Raw genomic sequence first — 19,682 nt, forward strand, 5'->3', positions numbered from 1 at the left:
AATTCCCCATCCAGAACTCTGCCAATTATATATAAAATACACCACAATAAATACACCACTTCTGTACAGTCCTGAGCCAGGCAGCTGTGCCTACACTCTTGCACATGTACACAGTCACTGTTATAAGCCACACATCCACAGTCACTAACTCATCACGCCCAAGCACACCTGCAGTCAGGTACCTTTTCTGGATTACATCCCTTCCCTCTCCCACACAGCCAGCAAGAGAACTGGTCCCTCAGGCACTGACACTCACTCACACTCTGCCCCCTGCTTCCCTTCCCATGCAAACAGACTCCCTGAAAGGTGGAGTCTCACACCCATGCAAGCTGGGAAACCGCATGCAAACTGGAAGTGAATGGTCTTCTCCTAGCTTGCTCTTGGGCACAGCCTGCTGCCTGAGTAATGACCCTCAGCTTAGCAAGCTTGATGGCAGTAGAAAGACATTCCCATCCTGTCCTTCGTGTCCCCTTTCACCAAGACAGTTTGTAAGAAAGCTGAAACGATATGAGCAGTCACCTCCATCCACCCTTCCTGGCTACAGGAATCCTCACAAGCAGCAAGGATATCTCCCAGGATCCCAAATATGTTTCACATAATGGAGGCCTCTGGGTGGACAGAGCTGTAGAGTCAGAGCCATCAGACCTGTCACTTGCACCACCAAGGTTTTCACCTGAGGCAGAAGCAGTGAAACATCACAGGCAGGGATTAGGTGAAATGTTCAGTGAGTGGCACGGGGATGGTGACATCTCACACATGCGCTGCAGCAGGCTCCCACAGGAAAGGAGGAAGCAGGCTCAGCGTGGATCCAGGTGGCAAAGAGTAGTGTGTCTTCCCAGCAGAATGACACCTGCTTCTCCATCGTATGCCAACACACATCTGATGCAGCACAAGAGGACTCATGTGGAACAAACCTCTTAGGAAGAGGTTTCATTTGGCTTGCAAGGAGTTAACAGCACTGCCTGACATCACTCACTCAGTGGAGAAGTGGAAACAGGACTGAGGTTAGAGGTCCAAATGTCACCCTGAGTGCACAGGCAAGCATCCCTCCCACAAAGGTCTTCGATACAACACATTTATTTTGCTGTGTGGCAGTACTGTACAGAACACATTACATTACCAGCAGTTTCAGAGCACTGAGTTGTCATTCCCCCTGCCTTGCCTGAATTTTGGTAAAGAGGCAGAACCACTGTCCCCTTCATCCATTTCACCTGCAAGGAAACAGGCCAAGAAGTCCAAAAACACAGAGGCACTTGCTGACTGGACTGGAGGTGAACCTCAAAAAGCCCAACTCCCAGTCCACCACTCTCACCATTACAGTCCCCTTTCCCTGGTGCTGGGAGAGGAAAGCTTATTGCCAGCTCTCTACAAGGTCTCAACTCCTCTGAGAAACTATCTGCACACCTGAACAGAAATCAGACTAAGGAGACTGCAAAAACTTATATAAACTCTATTGGATTTTAAACAGACTTACTAACCTCTCTCTGAGGGTCTGAGAAATGTTTTGGGGCATTCTAGGCAGAGTTGGAATTCTCTTAAATTCTGTAAGATTGTTTAAGAGTGAGCCAAGGAGAGGCTTTTGCTTCCAGCACAGTCCCACTGGAATCTGAGTGGAATGTCCCCTGATCAGATGGGGAATAAAAGTACCCTGCCCTTCCAGACACATGGAAACCTGCACCTCTTTTTCCTATACCATGAAACAGCAGAGCTCCGGTACTGACTCCAGCTCTCAGTGCCACAGAGAAAGCTAATGCTGTAACAAGCAAGGACAGTGAGTGCAGATATAACTTGGAAGAAAACCCCAGAATAGCCCACAGAATAGACAGAAACAGTCAGAAAGGCAAATGTGCTGTGGAGAGAAGGGACAGAGGGAGCAGTCAGGCCTCTCCCACCAGTTCATGTCAGTATGTGGAATGGTGCATCCAGCTCAGGAGAGCAGTGACCCAGTTCCCCAGCTGGGACCCCTTCAGCCACAGGAAGAGTTCATACAAGTTGATCTGCCACAGGCTCAGGGCTTCTGTGAGTGAGATCTGGGCTCTTCTATAAAGTGAATGGCTCCTGCTCCTCTGGTACCTAGAATGAGAGAAACAGCTGCATTAGATCCAGCACGATGCTGACAGGTGGGAAGGAGTCCTGTCCCATATCTTCGGTACAGCTGACCCTCCACCCAGGGGAAGGGAATGTCCCACATCTGTAGAACCACCAGCAGTGGGGACCCCTGGCAGTAGGGATTTTCCCCAAGTAATGTTCCTGAGGAGCTGGGGCTGCCTTCCTAGCACAAAACTGGCAGAAGACACAGCCTGCTCCCTTGTGAGCCCAGTTCTCTCCCCACTGCATGTAGTGGCCTCGGGCCATGGCACCCTCTACTTCTATGCCCAGCTTCACATCAGCTAAAAGGGACAGGTCCACACTCCTACAGCCTTTCCTGGTAGCACACTTCTAAGAGTCCAGCAATCCTGACACACTGATTCCAGTAAAAGTAATTCTCCACCCTTCTTCAGAGGCAGAGGTTAACTGGGCTTCACAGGTCCCTCATCAGCCAGAGAAATAACTGTTATTTCTTCTCATGGAGGAGGAAACTGAAGGCAGAAGTGCATTGACTCATAAGACTCACAAATGGAAATCACTTGCATGACTCCTGTTCCTGGCTTTTAAACATCAGCCTGATCTTCACAGTCAGCCCGGGACCCTCAATCAGGCTGCAGAAACTGACAGCAGTGAACTTGCAGATCTTTTCTACCCACAAATACTTCCCAGTGGTGACATCTGTAATGGGCAGGAAGCCCCTTCCCCTAATCTGGAGGGACCAAATCCTAAACCCTTACCCTAAGGCTTCCAACTCCATCCCTGTCCCCAGCCCCAGGGTGACAGACCTGTCCTCTGGAGAGACTGATGGGCGTGAGAACAGCACAGAGGCTGAGATGTGTGACTGAGCAGGGGTAGGACCACAGCAGATGTGCTAGTGAGGGGAAGAGGTCTAGAGCTAAGAGTAAGAGGTCAAGAGGTCAAGTTAGGCCTTGTCAGGGTCCTGAGTGGGGGCTCTAATAAGCCTTAACAGCCCTGACTAGCCTGAGAGCTCCCCCAATCCTCTGCTCAGAGGCCCAGAAGCTCCAGTTAATCTCAGGCCTGCACCACCAGTCCCTGCCTGAGCTACACTGGAGCAGTAATGGTCCCCATCTCATGCCCTACTTGAAGCCCCTTGACCTGGACCTTGTCTTGTCACCATGGACCTGCCTGAAAACCACCAGACCTGATCTACAGATTGACTTTTTAGTCTGACTTTTGAGCTGGACTTTTGATGGGACCTGACCACCATCTCAGGGTCTGTCCTGCTTGCCTTACTCAGCTACTGTGTGACTGGACCTGGCTGGCTTGCTGGTTCTGGGATCCCCCCAAATCCTGGCCCCCGGGGACAGATAGATAGGCCCTGATGCTTCATGTCTGGCCCCTGGTGTCTGGAGAAGAGTCTCACATGGAAACGGCTCTGATGCAGCAGCGAGACATGTTGAGGAAAGAGCTGGCACTGGCCCGTGTGTGCAGGGCTGACTCAATCCCCCTTAACAAGTCATTGGTCTTCAGAAGCAGCAGCATCTGGCGAGGGACATTGTTGAGAAGCTGGGTGATCTGGGGTAGGTAAGCAGCAGCGTTGGACCGGATCTCCACATCCTGCGGCCAGCCGGGTCATGTCAGGGAGAAAGAAAAGAGAAGCTGAGAGTACATGGGAAACCCAGGTCCAGATGCAGCTGAGATTTGGCAGGAGGAGATGGTGTTTTTCCACACCATGACTCTAGGCCAGAAGATAAAGAACTCTTTGTCCTACTTTCCTGCAGACACCTGGCTGTCCCAAGGACTCACAGCACAGTCACAGATCAGTCCTGCCATATCCCACCTGCCCCTCAGTGAGATAAAGCCCCGTCCCCTCACTGGCAGGACTAGTAGACCCTCAAGAGAACAGGGCATGCACCACTATGTCAGTTCTTGGCCCCAGGCAGCTCGCAGCAACCGTGTCTCACTACCCTTGCAGCCTTCTGACTGAGTCTCACCTCACCAGCCCCAAATCTGGGAAAGCTGCAGGTAGCAGAGGACTGCTCAGGAAGGTTGAGGCATGCTGCAAGAACAACCAGGTTGCTCCTTGTCTTGCTGTCCATGCAACTGATGGCTTTATGCTACACTAATGAAGCTGTTTTCAAGGCCTAGTTTAATCCTCTGTCCTCCACACAACTCAGCAGAGGTAAGAAGGGTTTATGCAGTTAAGTGTCATGCTAACCCAAAAGATCAAAAATGGTCATCTGTCAGATTAAGGGTCTATCTAGACCCCATATCCTGTCTAGCAGCAGCCAGTAGCAGATGCTTAAGGAAGGAAGGAGTGTAAGACCAAGGCAGACACAGGGTGATCCTTCATGTTCCTTGGCTTCCCAGCTTCCAACAAATACACTGTCACAGTAAGATCCCAGTGATAACTGATGGACTACAGCCTGAGCTACTGAAGACGGGCTCCTCTCCAAACATGAGCCACCAATAGCATGCAAGACAGCCAGCCCCCACTCTTCTGTCTCTTTTTAGATCTGAGAGTTCCCCCAGCATCACAGTAAATATAGCACTGCATGGTGTGGAGCTGATCCCATACACATACTGTGTCCCTACCTTTTTCTACAGAGGCCATGACATGAATCAGCAAATCCAAATAAAAGTTCCTGGAACATCTGAAATGTCCAGAATCCAGCAGACATATGTAGAGGCAGTAAATTACTTCTTATAGGAGGAAGGCTCCTTTGTGGGAAAGGGAAAGGACACCTTCTCTCCTCTGGAATGAGGGCTGGCCAGCCTATATTTCACGATATGGGATCTCACACTCACTCTTTGTGAACATCAGACTTATTATAAAGGAACAGACCTGCACAAATCGAGTGTGCTGGTTGTGATGGTCAGAGATGTATACAGCTCACACCACCATGGTTGCTTTGCTGTTTACAAATATATCTTTGTGTCCTCCTGCCTCTGCCACTGACCAAATACACAAAGCTTCATCATCAAGACACTTAGTTCTCCTAAATGTTAAATGTTTTGTTCCATTACTTGTTGGCAGAAAATTCCTCCCTGATTATCTCTTATCCCTTATCCTAGCCAGCATCACTGCAGAGACTACTTTATTTTCCACACATAGGTTTTCTATTTCTTTTCTATTTATTTTTAGCTCCAGTGCTTGTCCACATCACAAAACAACCACATGATCTGTCATCAGAACTGTCATTTTATGTCAAGGGCGAAGCCTATGCACAGAGGAAAAAATAAGCTATGCCACAGGACCTGAGAAAAGCCCCTTGGCTGCAGTTGCTGAGGCTGCTGCAGGATGCAGCAAAACACTATAATAAAATCAGATGAGATGAGGTTAGCAGCCACCCTGAGCGGTCAGCTGCCTGGGGTTGGCTGAAGCCAGGAACAACCTGACCGATGGCAATCCTCACACATTTGCCTAGCCTGCTCCTAAAATTCTCCAGTGATGGGACTCAGACTCCCCAGACCATCCACACCAGCGTTTCACTGGCCTTGTCATTACCCAATCTCCTTCGCTGAATTTAAACCCATTACTTCTTGTCCAGTTTGCAGCAGTCTTTAACAGATTTGATAATCACTGTAACAACCCTTCTTGAACTGCACTCTTCTAGACTTTTTTTGCCCTAACTTGCTCAGACTTACCTCATGGATTGCATTTGCTTGACCACCAATCCTTGTAGCTTCCTGCTGGACTTGCTCCAGTTTCATCAAACCTTTCTCAAGATGCAGTGTCCCAGACTGGACACAGCACTACAGATAAGATTGTTTAAGGAGAGATGCTTCCTTGTCTCACAGGCTACTCTTGTGTTGATGCATCCTCAAGCACAGTCTCTGGAGCTCTGTGCTGATGGTACCTGCCTTCACAGAGCTTGGCTCTTGCTGCTGATACAATCCTTCAAATTCACCTCTAAACTAACGGCAAGCAGCAGCTAATTTCCTAATGCCACAGCAAATCTGCTCAGCTCCCCATTATCTGCTATAAGATTATCCAGTTTCAGTATTGAGTCATGAAGGCAAAGACAACAGAGCTGGCTCCATACATGCAATTCAACTCAATGGCAAAGTTCACTAGCCCACACAAGGCACCATGAGGCTGCAGTTACACCTCTGGCATAACCTTCACAAGCCACTTTAGGATAAACATTGTGTATTAGCTCAAATTCGACACTGGCCTTGTAGTATCTGAACCAGCTCCATGCTGATTCACTTTGGTGCCTCTGAATTTTTTTCTGGAGCTACCAGCTCCAGAAATTGCCAGATCAAGCACAGATCTGCTAGACAGTCACTATATTATTTCTGATATGCAGAAAATTAACTCGGGTAGGAAACAATCAAATTACTGGGTCGGGGGGTCCATTACCCAAGGTATCTGACCTACTCATTGCTATGTATAATGGCAAACCAGTTCAGCAAATTCTGCCACATCCATCAAAATGAAATGCCAACCCAAAGGAATTTCCAGAAAATAATTTCACAGGACTATAACACTACTTAAATGAATTTCATCCGCTCGACTACAAATGCATGCATATAAAAACAAACCATAGGTACAACCATCCTTCTGCCTACAGACACTAGTCCATTGGCTGAAGTCATACCATTATATGTTCATTCCTAAAACCAGCACAATTGGCAGGGGCTGCTACTATTCTTAAGGTGGTGTGTGTGTGTGTCAGAAGTGCGAGGAGACGTGAGGAGGACCCTAGTATGTGTGGATAGGAAAGGGTGGAGAATATAAGTGGCAATTTCCTAGATTTGTAGTGATTGAACTGACAGGATCTGCAGTTAAGCAACCTTGACTCCAAGTTAATAGGGTTTCTGATTGGGTGGTAATTTCCAAGGGTTTTTAGGAGTTTGTATCAGTGCTGATAGTCATTTACATGAATAGCAATAATGCATTATCCTTCTCATGTCTTCCCACTAAGTCTTTATGTCTCCTCTACCTTAACCTATCCTCCTTGATGGTTCCCTGCACAGCTGCATTCAACACTTTTTTAAGAAAAGGCTGATCCACAAATGTTTCCCCTGCCAGAACTGGTGAACACTTAGCCATTAAAATATTACACAAAATTTAAGCAGCCCATGACAAGTGAAAATGGGAAATTAAGTTCAGCCACTATAAACACACTGCAGAATGAGTCCTGGCTTTTTCTAGCTCAGCCATCAAAGCAGAATTGGCTACAGAGTTGCCAGGGGTTGCCCAGCATCACTGCAGTATCAGTGGTACAAATGATTACAACAAAGACGGACACCCAAGGAGAAGGAAGGGCACATGATAGGGAAGGGCACATCAGACCTACCTCGCTGGCTGAGACTGGCGATCGGTCAATGCCCCTGTTGACAGACTCCCAGGATCTGGCAGTCAGCATGCAGGCGAAAAGAGGGTACAAATCCCCTGCCCCAAGCCGCCGGCTGTACTTCTGCACCCGCTTCATATCAGCCTTAATAAGGGCTTGCCAAAGGCGGCAGTAGTCCATGCGGAATGACTCGCTCAGCACCTGGGGAGGGAGACACAACCCCCAGAAGAACACGGAGAACAGGGAACTGTGGGGGAAAAGCCTTGTGCCCCCTAGCTGTGCCCTATCCCCCATTTCAGAGCCAGGAACTATCCTTGGAATGTTATGGGACTAATAGGAAAAATAGGGTCTTGGGGAGGCAAGGTTGCAGCTGGGTGTGCTCTTTCAGCCTGATGCCCACAGGCAGCCTCACAATGCCCTTCAAGCCCCCCATAGCTACGTACCTGGTAGAGCCCATGGTCCAGGAGGATGATGTGGGCCTTGCCAGAGGCTGGGCATTTCTTCACTAGCACATTGCCTGGGTGTGGGTCACAGTGCACAAATCCATTCACAAATATCATTTCACTGTAAAGCTTTCCCAGGTTTCGAGAGATCTGTGAGGAGACAGGAGATGGACACACACTGCCATCCACAGCAGGGTGCCTGCTGGGGAGGGGAGGCAGCCCCCACGTGCCAACACTGGGAAGCAAGGGTCTGGTATCTTCCAGTGTCCCCATGCAGAGCTCTTGCAGGTCCCCATGCTGACAAACACGCAGGGTAGCTGCTGGCATCCACCACAGGCTGACCCTGGGCATTCATGGAAGGATCCATGCAGGGGGCACCATGAAGGTGTTTGCAGGGTCAGGGGTTAAGAACACTTGCCTGGCATAAAAAAAGAGAATATAATACTTATGGGTAAGAATGGGGTTTCTGGTAATGAGGAAGAAAGTGAAACATCAGATAGGAGCAAACAGGCATTCACAGGGAAGGCATGAAAAGAGCTGCTGGGGTGGGTGAGAGACTTTGGAGGAGACTCAGGTGTTTTCATCCATGGATGGCAGCAGGACCTAAAGGAGAACAGGTGGGAGGAGACTCAGACTGTTCATCTGCTGACCAGAATGAACATGGGTTCCCTTTCCCCTTCCTCCATCACACTGTTCCCCGCTTCCCCTTTTCCCTTCCCTCAGACCCCTGCTAATCTAATTTGTGATGTCTGTGAAAGTGAAGCAGCACAGAAAGGCTGTTTAAATCATCCTGTCACTGTTGTGTCCCTCCATGCCACTGATCCTTATCACCAAGAGATGTTATTAGTTAAGAAACTTCTAGGAGCAAGCAAACATCCACAGGGCCTGGGATCAGTCCCTCACCATGCACTAACACAGCAGCCTCACCCTGACATCCCACTGCTGGCCCTCCCTGCCATCAGAGAGCATCATGGTGCTCCACAGCAGAGTGCTGAGCAAGCAATTAATCATTATAAATTATTCCAAGCATGTCACCAGGCACACAGTGTAAACAGCAAACAGGCAGCTGTCCCCATAAGCAGAGGTGGTAGGAGAGGTAACAGGGATACTAACAACAGCTTGTCCTGCAGAAAACCAGACAGCCAGAGAAGGGCTTGCTTTACCCACCTCTGAAATGCGGCCACTTCTGAGTGCCCAAGTAACTACAAATGAGGAGAAAGAACAGGAACCTTTCTGGCAACTCACTGACAGGCACAGCTCAGGGACCAGGTGGAGCAATTCTCTGTCCCCCAAGTGGGACCTGGAGCCACTGCTGAATCATGGAAATGTTGCCTGCATGCTGAGTCACCCACACAGGTGGCATAGCACAGCCCTGTGGTCTCCTGTAGTGCAGCTCCCCTCATGCCACACAGGTGTTAATATAAGTACTGATGGGAATGGTGTCTCCCTTCTGAATCACCAGCAGAGATGACTGGAACCATAAAGTGACCCTTATAGGTCTACCAGATCAACAAACTCTAAAACTGGATAGGACCAAAGTACCAGGTGCTGTGATCTATAGGAGCTGAGTAGCATTTGCTGACAGTCCAAGAATATGCCAGATAGTTTAAGTGAGGCACTCACTCCCCCAGCCTCCCAGAGACCTGCACACCACCAGGAATGGACTTGGACATCATGACTGATCATAGTATCAACGACGACACCTGTGCACACACTGAGTGAACCACATTTTGCCCTTTCTGCCTCAGCTGTTTGCCCTCCAGGAACATAGAGAGCACAGAATTATTGATGAGGACAATATTGATGAGGATGAGGACTTGGAGACAATATGAGGCATAGCATGATGTCTCACACCCATTAAACACAAGTCCAGACAGGGGCTGGTAGTTCTGTAAACCTGTTGGCTGGTCATGGCTAAAGCCTGGAAAGCTATTAATTTGGGGCACTGGAGTAAAGGCCGCTTCAAAAACAGCATATTCTCCTTCTGTGCTGCAGTAATGGCATAGATTGGGAAAAATGAAGCAGTGGAACAAGTTGCCCAGAAAGGTTGTGCAACCTCCATCCTTGGAGGTTTTAAAGACTTCACTGGATAACACCCTGAGTAAGCTGGTCTGACCTCATAGTTGACCCTGCCTTAGTAAGAGGTTTGATAGGAGACCTCCTGAGGTCCCTTCCAATCTCATATCCTTAGGATCCTATAAAAACATGTCTCATCAAGTTACCTATGCCACCCTCATAACAGCATCTTATGGTATGGCTATAGGCTCCAGGTCTCCCCTCTTGAGCCACCGTCAGCAGACAGGTTGCTAAACAGATCTGTGGTCATAGCCTTTTGCACTTCATGATGCAACACAAAAAAAGCTCAGGATTCATCTTCTCATGTCACCATGAAAACAGAAGGGTCACAGCCCTGTTCAGACCCACAGGCTGGGTCATGGGTACAAGACAATCTTCACTGCAAGATCCCCATCCTCTGTCTTTTCCCTTCTGTACTTATATTTACCTCTTCACCAGCATGCAAGCTTGGGTATCTGCAGTAGTTAATTAAATGAAACTACACTTTTAGGCTTCTTGAAGAAAGAGGAATGCATTCTGTATAATTTAGTTAGCATACAGATGTGTTACAGGGATTTATGATATAAGCATATAAACAGTCTTTACTTTTGAAAAAATCAACTACCCAGTGTAAGAGATGGAGCTGTGCTGCACACTAAAGTATTTTTGCATATTTTTGCCTGTTGACATACCTCTAAAATAGGATAAAAAGTAAATTAAGATAGAAAGCATCAATCCCATCAAATTCTAAACCAAAAAGGAAGAGTATACTTCTAGGGCTTAGAGTGTAATACGTGAATAGCAACCTATAATTGTAGTTCAGACAAAGGAAGTTCATGTTTCTAGAGAAAAAGTTTAGGAAAAAAAACATGAAACCTTTATATACATTAATTCTCCAGTACTGTGCCCCCATCACCATGGGCCTTTATTCCACCCTTATTGAGAAGGCCACTGGATAAATAACATGTACAGAATTCACTTTGGAAGAACGCAGTTAGGTGAAATGAGAAAACAAACGTATGAAAACCTCTACTCAGGAGAGGAATTCAGCATGCATTCAGGCTGTTTAAGACCTTGGGGTGAAGGTGCATCACAAATTAGACAAAAGGTTGCAGTGATTTACAGAAGCAAAGACCAAAGAAAGCACACAGGCATTTTGTTATGACACAGAGAGGTCGTCATTATCTTCCCTGTTTATTATCCAACACAATGAGGTCCTTATCATTACCAGGGCCCCCCAGTATTGTTTTGCTGCACATCATAAAAAAGTATTAATCACCCTTGGAATCCTGCATTCACTTCCAGACACCTCATTAACAGAGATGCATACTACACAGAGTGAGTTCAGAGAAAGCAAATAAACGAGCCAGACACAGGAGGAATTTACCTGAGAAAAGATTAAAAGATTCTGAAGCTGGCTAAGGAATGGCAGAGGAGGGGCAGTCTACTGATGTTAGAAGGTTTGACTAGCAAGGTAGCAGAAGCACTTGTAGCAAGGGTGTAATCAAGAATGACATAATTTAGGCACACCACCTAAGAAAAAAAAACTATGCTAGTCAGCAGAGATGAGTTTGATATGTCAGGATGACACCAGACTCTAGCTCTGGCCAGAGGCATGTCATTGCCTATTGCCAGAGGTGTGTTATTGCCTAAAAGAAGTTCAATTTGTCTGTCTATGCTGCAGAAGAACATGATGACTAGAGTCACCAAGTAAGCCTGTGGCCTCACCAGTCAAATAGCAACCTGCCATTGCTGCAGTACGTGACATGACCATGACACTGTGTCAGGAAAAGCACACATTTTCAGCCCAATTTTTTCAGTAGCTGATGAATAAGCAGATTGAAGACGACGAACGGAGAGTCAGCCACCTGAGCAAAACCAGTTCTACCGGGTCGGGCTGAGCCAGAATTGGTTTTCCCCTATAGCAGCCCTCATGGTGTGACAGATATACGTACAACAGCTAGACTTGGAGTTACTTTTCACCACACCAAGCACGTAGAGTTCATTTTATGTACTCAATGTGGCAAAGACGCTAGATGTCACAAACTATTCTACATGAATTACAAGCCAACACAGAAGAAAGCAAGAATGCAGTGCAGACATTAAGGATTGTTATTATACAGTATCACATTGTCTCTCTATAAATTTGTCAAGCTCAGTGGAAATAAGTTAGACAGAAAGCATGACTTCAGAGGCTGTTCCAACAGTTTTCTCTAGATGGTCAGAATCTTTCTCCCAAATCCCAGCCTAATTTTAGTGATGTCTAGTTTAAATAATTTCCTTAGCTAATGTAACCCTAGAGTTTCACTAGTTCCTTCCCTCTTCAGTGTTTACTACTCCAGTGTGTTCATCAGTAAGATAATTATCAACATAAATACAGCATAACTATTACCCCATTTCTGCAGGATGCTCCCTTATCTGATGTGTCCTAGGAGTCATCCTGCCTTTTACACAGTCACACTGCACTGGAAACACACACCTACCCTGCTACTGACTAATACCCCAAAGTTAATTCTAATATTTTACTTCCTTCTGATAAACCCCCAGCATATCTAACAAACATTTCTTATTAGCTTTTAAGAGCATTGCTTTTCACTTGGTATTTCTCATTTTTATCTTTTTCTATCACTTCAGTCCTCAAGGCCACCAAGTGCTACTGTGGCTGTCCTCTACAATGACACAACCTCCCAACTTGGTGTCCTCAACAACCTCCTTCACACTGTTCTGTCTGTGTCAAGGTCATCTCTGAATTTATTAAGCAAGATCAGTTGGAAGAGCAAACTCCACAAAACTCCGCTGCAGTAATTACTCTCTGCCATTGACTCTACCAGTTTCTTACCTAGTTAGCAATTTCCCTACTAATCCCCACCTCTTCTAGTTAACCAATTCATATCCAGTGTACCACATATTTTACCAAGTACACCTACTGTATTTCTGTCTTCTAATCCAGAGTCTCACAAGCTGTAGCATACACAGCAGCAGTGATATTTTTTTTCTTCTATACATACACAGCTGCAAACTGTTGATGCCATCAGTTTTTAAAGTGTGTTACCTTCGCATGATTCACTAGGAGCTACTTTTGATTAACCCACATTATATTCCCTCACATACAGACCCACAGCAGCAAACTCCTGGGCACACACCAGCCCCTGTATGCAACTCTCAACAAATAGGCACACCCAGCTGATAGAGCAACCTGAGAATAACAAAACACTGGAAAATCCAACACAAATTAGTATCTCTATAAAAAACAATACCCAACAGTTAACAAGACACCTCTCAGGAAAAAATGCATGCAGATTTGTGGCTATGACTAATCCTACAGTAAAAATATGGCACACATCATGTTCATGGGTAGCTGCAACGTAACAAGCCAGCCTGGGTTACTGAAGGAAAGTCACTGATACTTTCCTGGCCTTGTGAAGAAGCTGGAGTGGTGCTGGCTCAATGCCTCCAACTGACATGAAGAAAGGCAAAGAAAAAAATCCTGTGACATGGTCCTGTAGAGCTGATCTCACTGTCTGCCCCTGATAAGTCCCAGATGAAACTGCCTGATCGGGCATCATCCCTTCCTGTCCCACCTCCATCTGTGACTGTCTCTTTAGATCAGAAGCAGATACTAGTCTCTAGCCTTAATTTGGCTGTAATATTTGCCAATTATTTTAAGAGATAGCGACACTAACTTCTATTGATCTCATTAAAAGTAAAGGTCGTTGTGCAGCTCATTTCTCAGGGCTCAATATTACCTCCTCAGGCCAAAATAATAGCATTGATTTTGGAACCTTAATCGAAGGTTAATTGGATTGAAGAGCGTATTGGGTTTTTGCTTTCTTTTGCTGTTATTACAGCCATCATCTAAGGGTTTGCTTAATCTTGCTAGGGTAATCCTACCCAATTAAACTGGTGTCAAATTAGCAAAGGGTGCGGATGGAGAACAGCCACAATTTGGAGCCTGCTCTGTGTCTCTGCTCTGAAATGGCTCTTGTCCATAGCAAATTAGGACGGTCATACACAAGAGATACAATTTCACACTCTGCTCTCTGTGATCCAGTTGTGAGGATCAAAAACACAGTGCTCTGTAATGCAGTACTATCACTATGCACTGATCTAGCATCACAGAAAGGTGATATCTGGACACACGATGTCACTAAGATACAGGAATAGTTTTCAGGACTCCTGGGGTGTACTCCTAGCATGACCCATACTCTCTGTTGGGACTGAGGAAATAATTTTCCTGCTCAATGCCCCATCTTCCACAGCATTTAAGCGGGGAGAAATATTCTGACTCATCCACCCAGGGAAGCAAGGGAATAATTTGGTAAATTTCTACAGATTATCAAAAGGACATAGGTAGAGAAGATCAGTCGTTGCTTGTTTAATTGTTTCTTGCATCTTTGTCAGACCCAAAATGGCCATGGAGATCATTTTCCCTTGGCTTTAAATGTAGCCATGTTCCCCTGGATTTAATGTAAAGCACCTTGCTGAGATTTAAGCGATTGACGCTGATGCTTCAGACTGACATTCAGTAAGAAACGGGTTTGTGTGTAATTTAACTCTTTTACCTGGTGTCTTTGCACAGTTCAGAAGCTGAAAATGCTGGAGGTCACTATCCTTGCTTACTAGTACCTTGTGAACTTTCATTAAGCTCCACAGAAGAGGAAATGTAGGAGAACCTGCAAGAACACCTCTCCACAGACTAAATCAGCAGGTGCAAAGAGCAAGAATAGCCATCTTTCCCAGAAACAGTGTTCTTCTCCATGCTCCATTTCATCTAACACTTGAGTGTTATAAGCACAAATACTTGAGACATGAGAGGTTTCCACACTTGCACTGACAAAGGGATCCCACCCTGGGAAATCCCACATAAATTTTAGCAGCTACAAGGCAGCAGCTCCTGACTCTTGGTGGAAGGGTAAATCCCACATTGAAAGGATATTTTGAGTTGCAAAGCTGTCAACCATGAGAAGGTAGCTGTGCTCTTTACCGAGCTAAGAGATACTCAATGGGTTCTGGACTGGAATGGTAACAGAAGGAAGAAAAAAGCCACAGTAGGATGAGGTGACAGATAGCAATAATTGTGCACAACAGCTCATCTTAAGTACGTTAGCTGTTCGCTTTCACTGCTCAGCTGGACAAAACACTTCCCTGACTTCTGAATCATCCACAGCTCATGACCAGGCTCTTAGTGAGCTGAAGTACATGGCATCATTTTCCTTCCCTGACTCAAGTCCAAGCCAGGGTGACCACAGAAGAGTCTCCACTTGGCTACCTGAGCTGGCTGGTTAGTTGGAGACAATACAGCACATGTCACGAGTGCATCTCTAAACTCCACAGCCTGCTGATCAGCAGCCTCTGCAGAGACAGGCAAAGCATCCACAAGGAGGGACAGGGAGGACCCATGCAGCAGGACCACAGATAATGTTAAGATTTGTATACAGAAAAGGTCTCTCTAAATGAATCAGGTAAAATCAGAATGGGTGCAAAAGGAGCATTTGTGCCATTTAGGATCTTCTTTGAAAGTCCATGCTTTAAGTAGCCTTGCTATCCTTCCTTCCCTCCTGCATACAGTATGCTACAAAGGTCCTGACAGCTGCTCTATCCACCCTTCAAAACATATCTTCTCAACCAAGACTGTAAATGCTCTTTTGTCTTGAAACAGGAACAACCCCGTTTCCAAGTGACCTCCTTCTTAACCCTGCCACAGCCTGGTCATTCCTCAAAAATTTATGCCAGCTCATTTCTTGGTAACTCCCCTCTTCAGACTTCCCTCCCACTGTCAATATCCTAGCTAAATGCTCACCCTCAGCTACACTTGCACATGAATAAGTAACTCTTCCACAGGCAGATATTTCAGTGTTTGCACTTGTCTTTAGAAATCAAAGCCTTCTCTGATTAAATGCCATTACAATCCAGCGCTTGCACGGATCCAGAGAGATTAATGTGCTTTTGGGCAGCTTTAATGATAATCCTGCTACAGACGGTATTAAGTAAATGTCAGTAACCTGGTTTGAAGGGAGCTTTCACCTCAGGGATCCTTTCCATTTAGGAGGAGAGAGGCTCAGCTTGCTTTTCAAGGCTGCATTGTCACATGAGAGAAATCCTGCTTAGTGAAGACTGCTCTTCCTCTGCCCAATAAAACAAAGAGAGTAAGATAATAGAGGGGTTGATAGATAAATAGATTGAGGTGATTTATAGGGAGCTAATACATCTCTCAAAAGCCAGAACTGCTGTATATTATAAGCCATGTCATAGTTTTGAAACCTGGTTTGCCACCCCTCCTCATGGTCCTTTCAGTGTCTGCTGTCTTTTGCTCACTTCACCACCATGCCATGCAATTCTTTACCCAGGGCATCAACAGCAGCAGCTGATAATAGACCTTGGTCCTATCTGTCCCCATTTGCTGCACCTTGCCAGAGGAGAAGTCTGGGGTGTGCCTCATCTTACTGTGGCCATAACAACAGACCTTGTTCCCCATCACATGATTCTGATAGGCTTGGTATTCCCTCCTTTCTACTCTTTTTTTATTGGCAATCAGTTAATCATTAATTTCAGGGTGTGGAGAGAGAAAAAGAAGAACGAACAGCTCATCACAGGCACTTAGTTTGCCGAAACTCAGTCCTACCACTGAGCTGAGCAACATCCTATACCTGACAGATTGCCAGAAACTTCTGAGGCTTATACTTTGCAATATTGGAAGTCTGTTGACAATTTTTTTTAAATTACATCTTAGCTATCATTTACAGACCAGTTCAGAATCAGCAAGATGTGGTTTCATTGCTGCACAGAACCTATTGTGCCAGGACATCAGAAAACAACCTTCCCAAAGGCACAGACAAACAAAAAAGTGAGCTGAATTCTCACCCTAAATCTCTCCTATCACAAGCAAAAGCCTCTGCAAGTTAGAAAAACTGAAATTAGCTGCTTCTCTACTTTGGCACATACTGGCAGCAAAACATCCCACTGAAAGGCTGAAGTCACTGAATTTTCTACTCTGACTTGATGGAGAAAGCTATGGAAGATTGCAAAGAATGTTTTTTCCTGGGCTTCTCCAGACAACTTTGCTATCTCCAGCAGTTTGAGAAAATTCAAAGAAGCAACCCAAGTCCCAGGGAGCTACACCATGCTAGCTACCTCAGTCTCAGAATGCATCTACTGTCCAAGAACAGTGAGAAAGCCCAGCTCAAAATCTGAATGTACATACTGCTCAAGAGTTCTCCTGCCAATACATCAAAACAAGCCTTTCTGACTATTTCAAGACTTGAGGAATAGTCACTGCTGTATTGAGCGCTGGGGGCTACATTTGACCTCTGCCTTTATAGCAGAAGTACAGGATAAACTCATTCAAAGAACTCTCACTTTTGACCAGTTGACTAGTCCAGGAATGAAGCTGTCTGCATGTTCTGCCATGAACAAGGTTTTTAAAAATCTCTCTTGATAGTGAAGTCCATTGAGTCCATGTTCTCAAGAGTCACACTATGGTGCTCCCTGCAGACCAGATATATCACTAAGGCACCTACCTTGGTAAATACAAAGAAAGATCATTGGCACAAAAGAGACAAAGAGAAGGAATTATGTCTATCTCTGATCAGCTGACAATGTGATGCCCTGATAAGAGGGAGGAGAAAAAACAGTGAATCAAATACTCCAAATTCTTCCTGATGAAGATGTGAAAGGAGAGACTGCACTATCTATAGGTGAGGTTATATTCCTTTAAGAAGTCTCTCGAGTGAAAATGGACCAGACATCTTGTAGGGAAGAAAGCATCATTCGTTATTACTCATTGTCCTTGGCTTGTTTGTCACAGTTAAAATGGAAAGATAGTTTCAAAATCTACTTTAACCTTAGACCTTCCTATATTTCAGTGGAGAAACACATGAAAAGGTGCCTGTCTTTCTGTCTGCAGAGGTTACTAGAAAATATCTCATTGACTTCTGTGAGGTGCAAGAGCAGAGGAAGAGGCAAAGAGAAACAAGCAGGTTACTCAGTCAACCTCCTGTAATTTCGTTAAGCTCTTCAGGCAAAGAAAAAGCTGCATGCTGACTTAGGGAGGCAGCTGAGAAGATAGTTAACATTCTCTCCTTGTGGGGCACACCAAACTCACATTTCCCCTCCCATGAGAGGTTATTCGCATGTCTCTAACTGATGCCACGTGAACTTTGTCATGGATAGAAAAGGGAGGGGAGAGGAGGAAGAGCAGAGAGAGGGGAAGCATTCAGATTTCGGAGGTAAGTGCATGGACAGATTAAGCACAATTGATTTTATGCCATAGCTCTTTGATAGCCAGTCAACCAAGTGCAGCTTTGAGGCTCATCAATAGGGCACAAGGGGAAAGGCAAGCAGTAGTGCCTTAATCACCACTCACTGACTGGCAGGGGTGGCTTGACACACTGTCCAATGGCTCAAAACCCTTTTCCCCAGCATCTTCTCAGCCCCTCTGAGAAGTAATACCTCCTTTTCCTCAAGAATGTGTCAGCCACAGAGAGTCCAAAGTGCTCTCCCAACTTCATGCCACACACACACACACAAACTACTTCACTCATTGGGGAAATGTAGCCTCTCTGTAGGGATGAAATCTGGCAGCTGTTTAATAAAGGACTGCAAAACTACACATTAATGTAGGACCAGGAAGCAAAGAAGAAAACCACTGCATCCAGAAGAAAGAGGGAGATTTTGGAAAGCACAAGAAAACAACCAATGTCAGAATATTATGCAAAGCACCATGGCTGAGGCTCCAGCACTCTAGTAACTGCGATCATCTAAGACCTATGATTTATATCTTCTGCACAAGGGGATAGCTGCTGGGATATAAAAGCTACATCCTGTACATTTGTCCAGGAGAAAAATAATGCAGAAGAAAGAGAGGGAAAGAAGAGAGACAAAAAGAATCAGCAGTTTAAGTCGTTACTTTAAGATAACAGGAACAAACCATGAGTGTACATAATACAAGATCACGGTCATCTTTCACTATCTTCTTCTTGAAGATCTCTCTAGCTGTGCAGCCTACAGGCAAGTGTTCCCCAAAAGAGGTAATGCGCTTTTTCCAGAAGCACAAGAACTGAGATCTCTCAGACTGATTGCTCTGTTCACATCTGTATGGACTCCCTTTTCTGTCCCCTCCTGTCCTGTCAGCCTTCATTTTGCATCAACATCAGTTGATGTCAGCAGTTTTGCTTTGCTCACCACACCCGATTCAGAGATGGCTGAGAAACTACCTCATTGACATTGATGCCATTCCTCTCCATGTAGGCCCTGTCGTTCACCTGCCCCCCTTCCATAAACTCCATGAGAAGGACGCGCCTTGTTGAGAGCTCCCAGTAGATCCTGGGGACCTGAAACAGGAACAGATGAGTTAGGTCAAACAACAGGCTGGGCAAGTAAGGAGAAAGCATCACATGCAACCCAGAAAATCAGTAAAAATGGAAGAGACTAAAATCAGGACTTGTTTTTTTTCCTGAGCACAAGGGAGGTAAACCCATCTACTCACCTCCTCCCCAGAACAGCAGCAATGTGGGCAAGGACAGCACACTAATTCAATGGCAGCAGGATCTGCCCTTGTGAGACATTTCTAGCCACACTCGACAAGATTTTGACCACCTCCCACTCCCACTGATGTCCGAGAGCTTTCTTATCTGCTCTGCAGCTTCTCTAGCTGGGCTGTTTAACTAGTACATATTGCAAGTTTCTGAATCATCCACTCAGCTCCTTTAGACAGGAACTGCATCTCGTTTGCTACACACAGGGCCCACTTATGCAGCTCTAAAAATGATAAGCCATCGTCATAAATTGTATCTCTGCAGTGCCCCTTGGAACACAAATGCCTTTGAGCTGACAA

General features: G+C 45.8%; 1 protein-coding gene across 3 annotated transcripts in view; it reads right to left on the reverse strand.

Annotated features, from left to right (window-relative positions):
- Positions 1 to 679: 679 nt before the first annotated feature.
- The window catches only part of ADCK1 (aarF domain containing kinase 1), an 81,456-nt gene continuing 62,453 nt past the window's right edge, over positions 680 to 19,682 (reverse strand). The window contains exons 6-10 of one of the 3 annotated variants that reach the window (XM_026849675.1): positions 19,063 to 19,179; positions 7,796 to 7,945; positions 7,356 to 7,553; positions 3,473 to 3,666; positions 680 to 2,073 (exon numbers count right to left, since the gene is read on the reverse strand). In XM_026849675.1, coding sequence (XP_026705476.1) covers positions 1,902 to 2,073; positions 3,473 to 3,666; positions 7,356 to 7,553; positions 7,796 to 7,945; positions 19,063 to 19,179 — 831 coding nt within the window. In that variant the 3' untranslated portion in view covers positions 680 to 1,901. The remainder of the gene's footprint in view (positions 2,074 to 3,472; positions 3,667 to 7,355; positions 7,554 to 7,795; positions 7,946 to 19,062; positions 19,180 to 19,682) is intronic. The other 2 variants (XM_026849674.1, XM_026849676.1) reach the window with 2 other exon arrangements.

Source organism: Athene cunicularia (genome assembly GCF_003259725.1).
Source record: "Athene cunicularia isolate RWA chromosome 5 unlocalized genomic scaffold, athCun1 chr5_part1, whole genome shotgun sequence".
Classification (NCBI taxonomy): domain Eukaryota; kingdom Metazoa; phylum Chordata; class Aves; order Strigiformes; family Strigidae; genus Athene; species Athene cunicularia.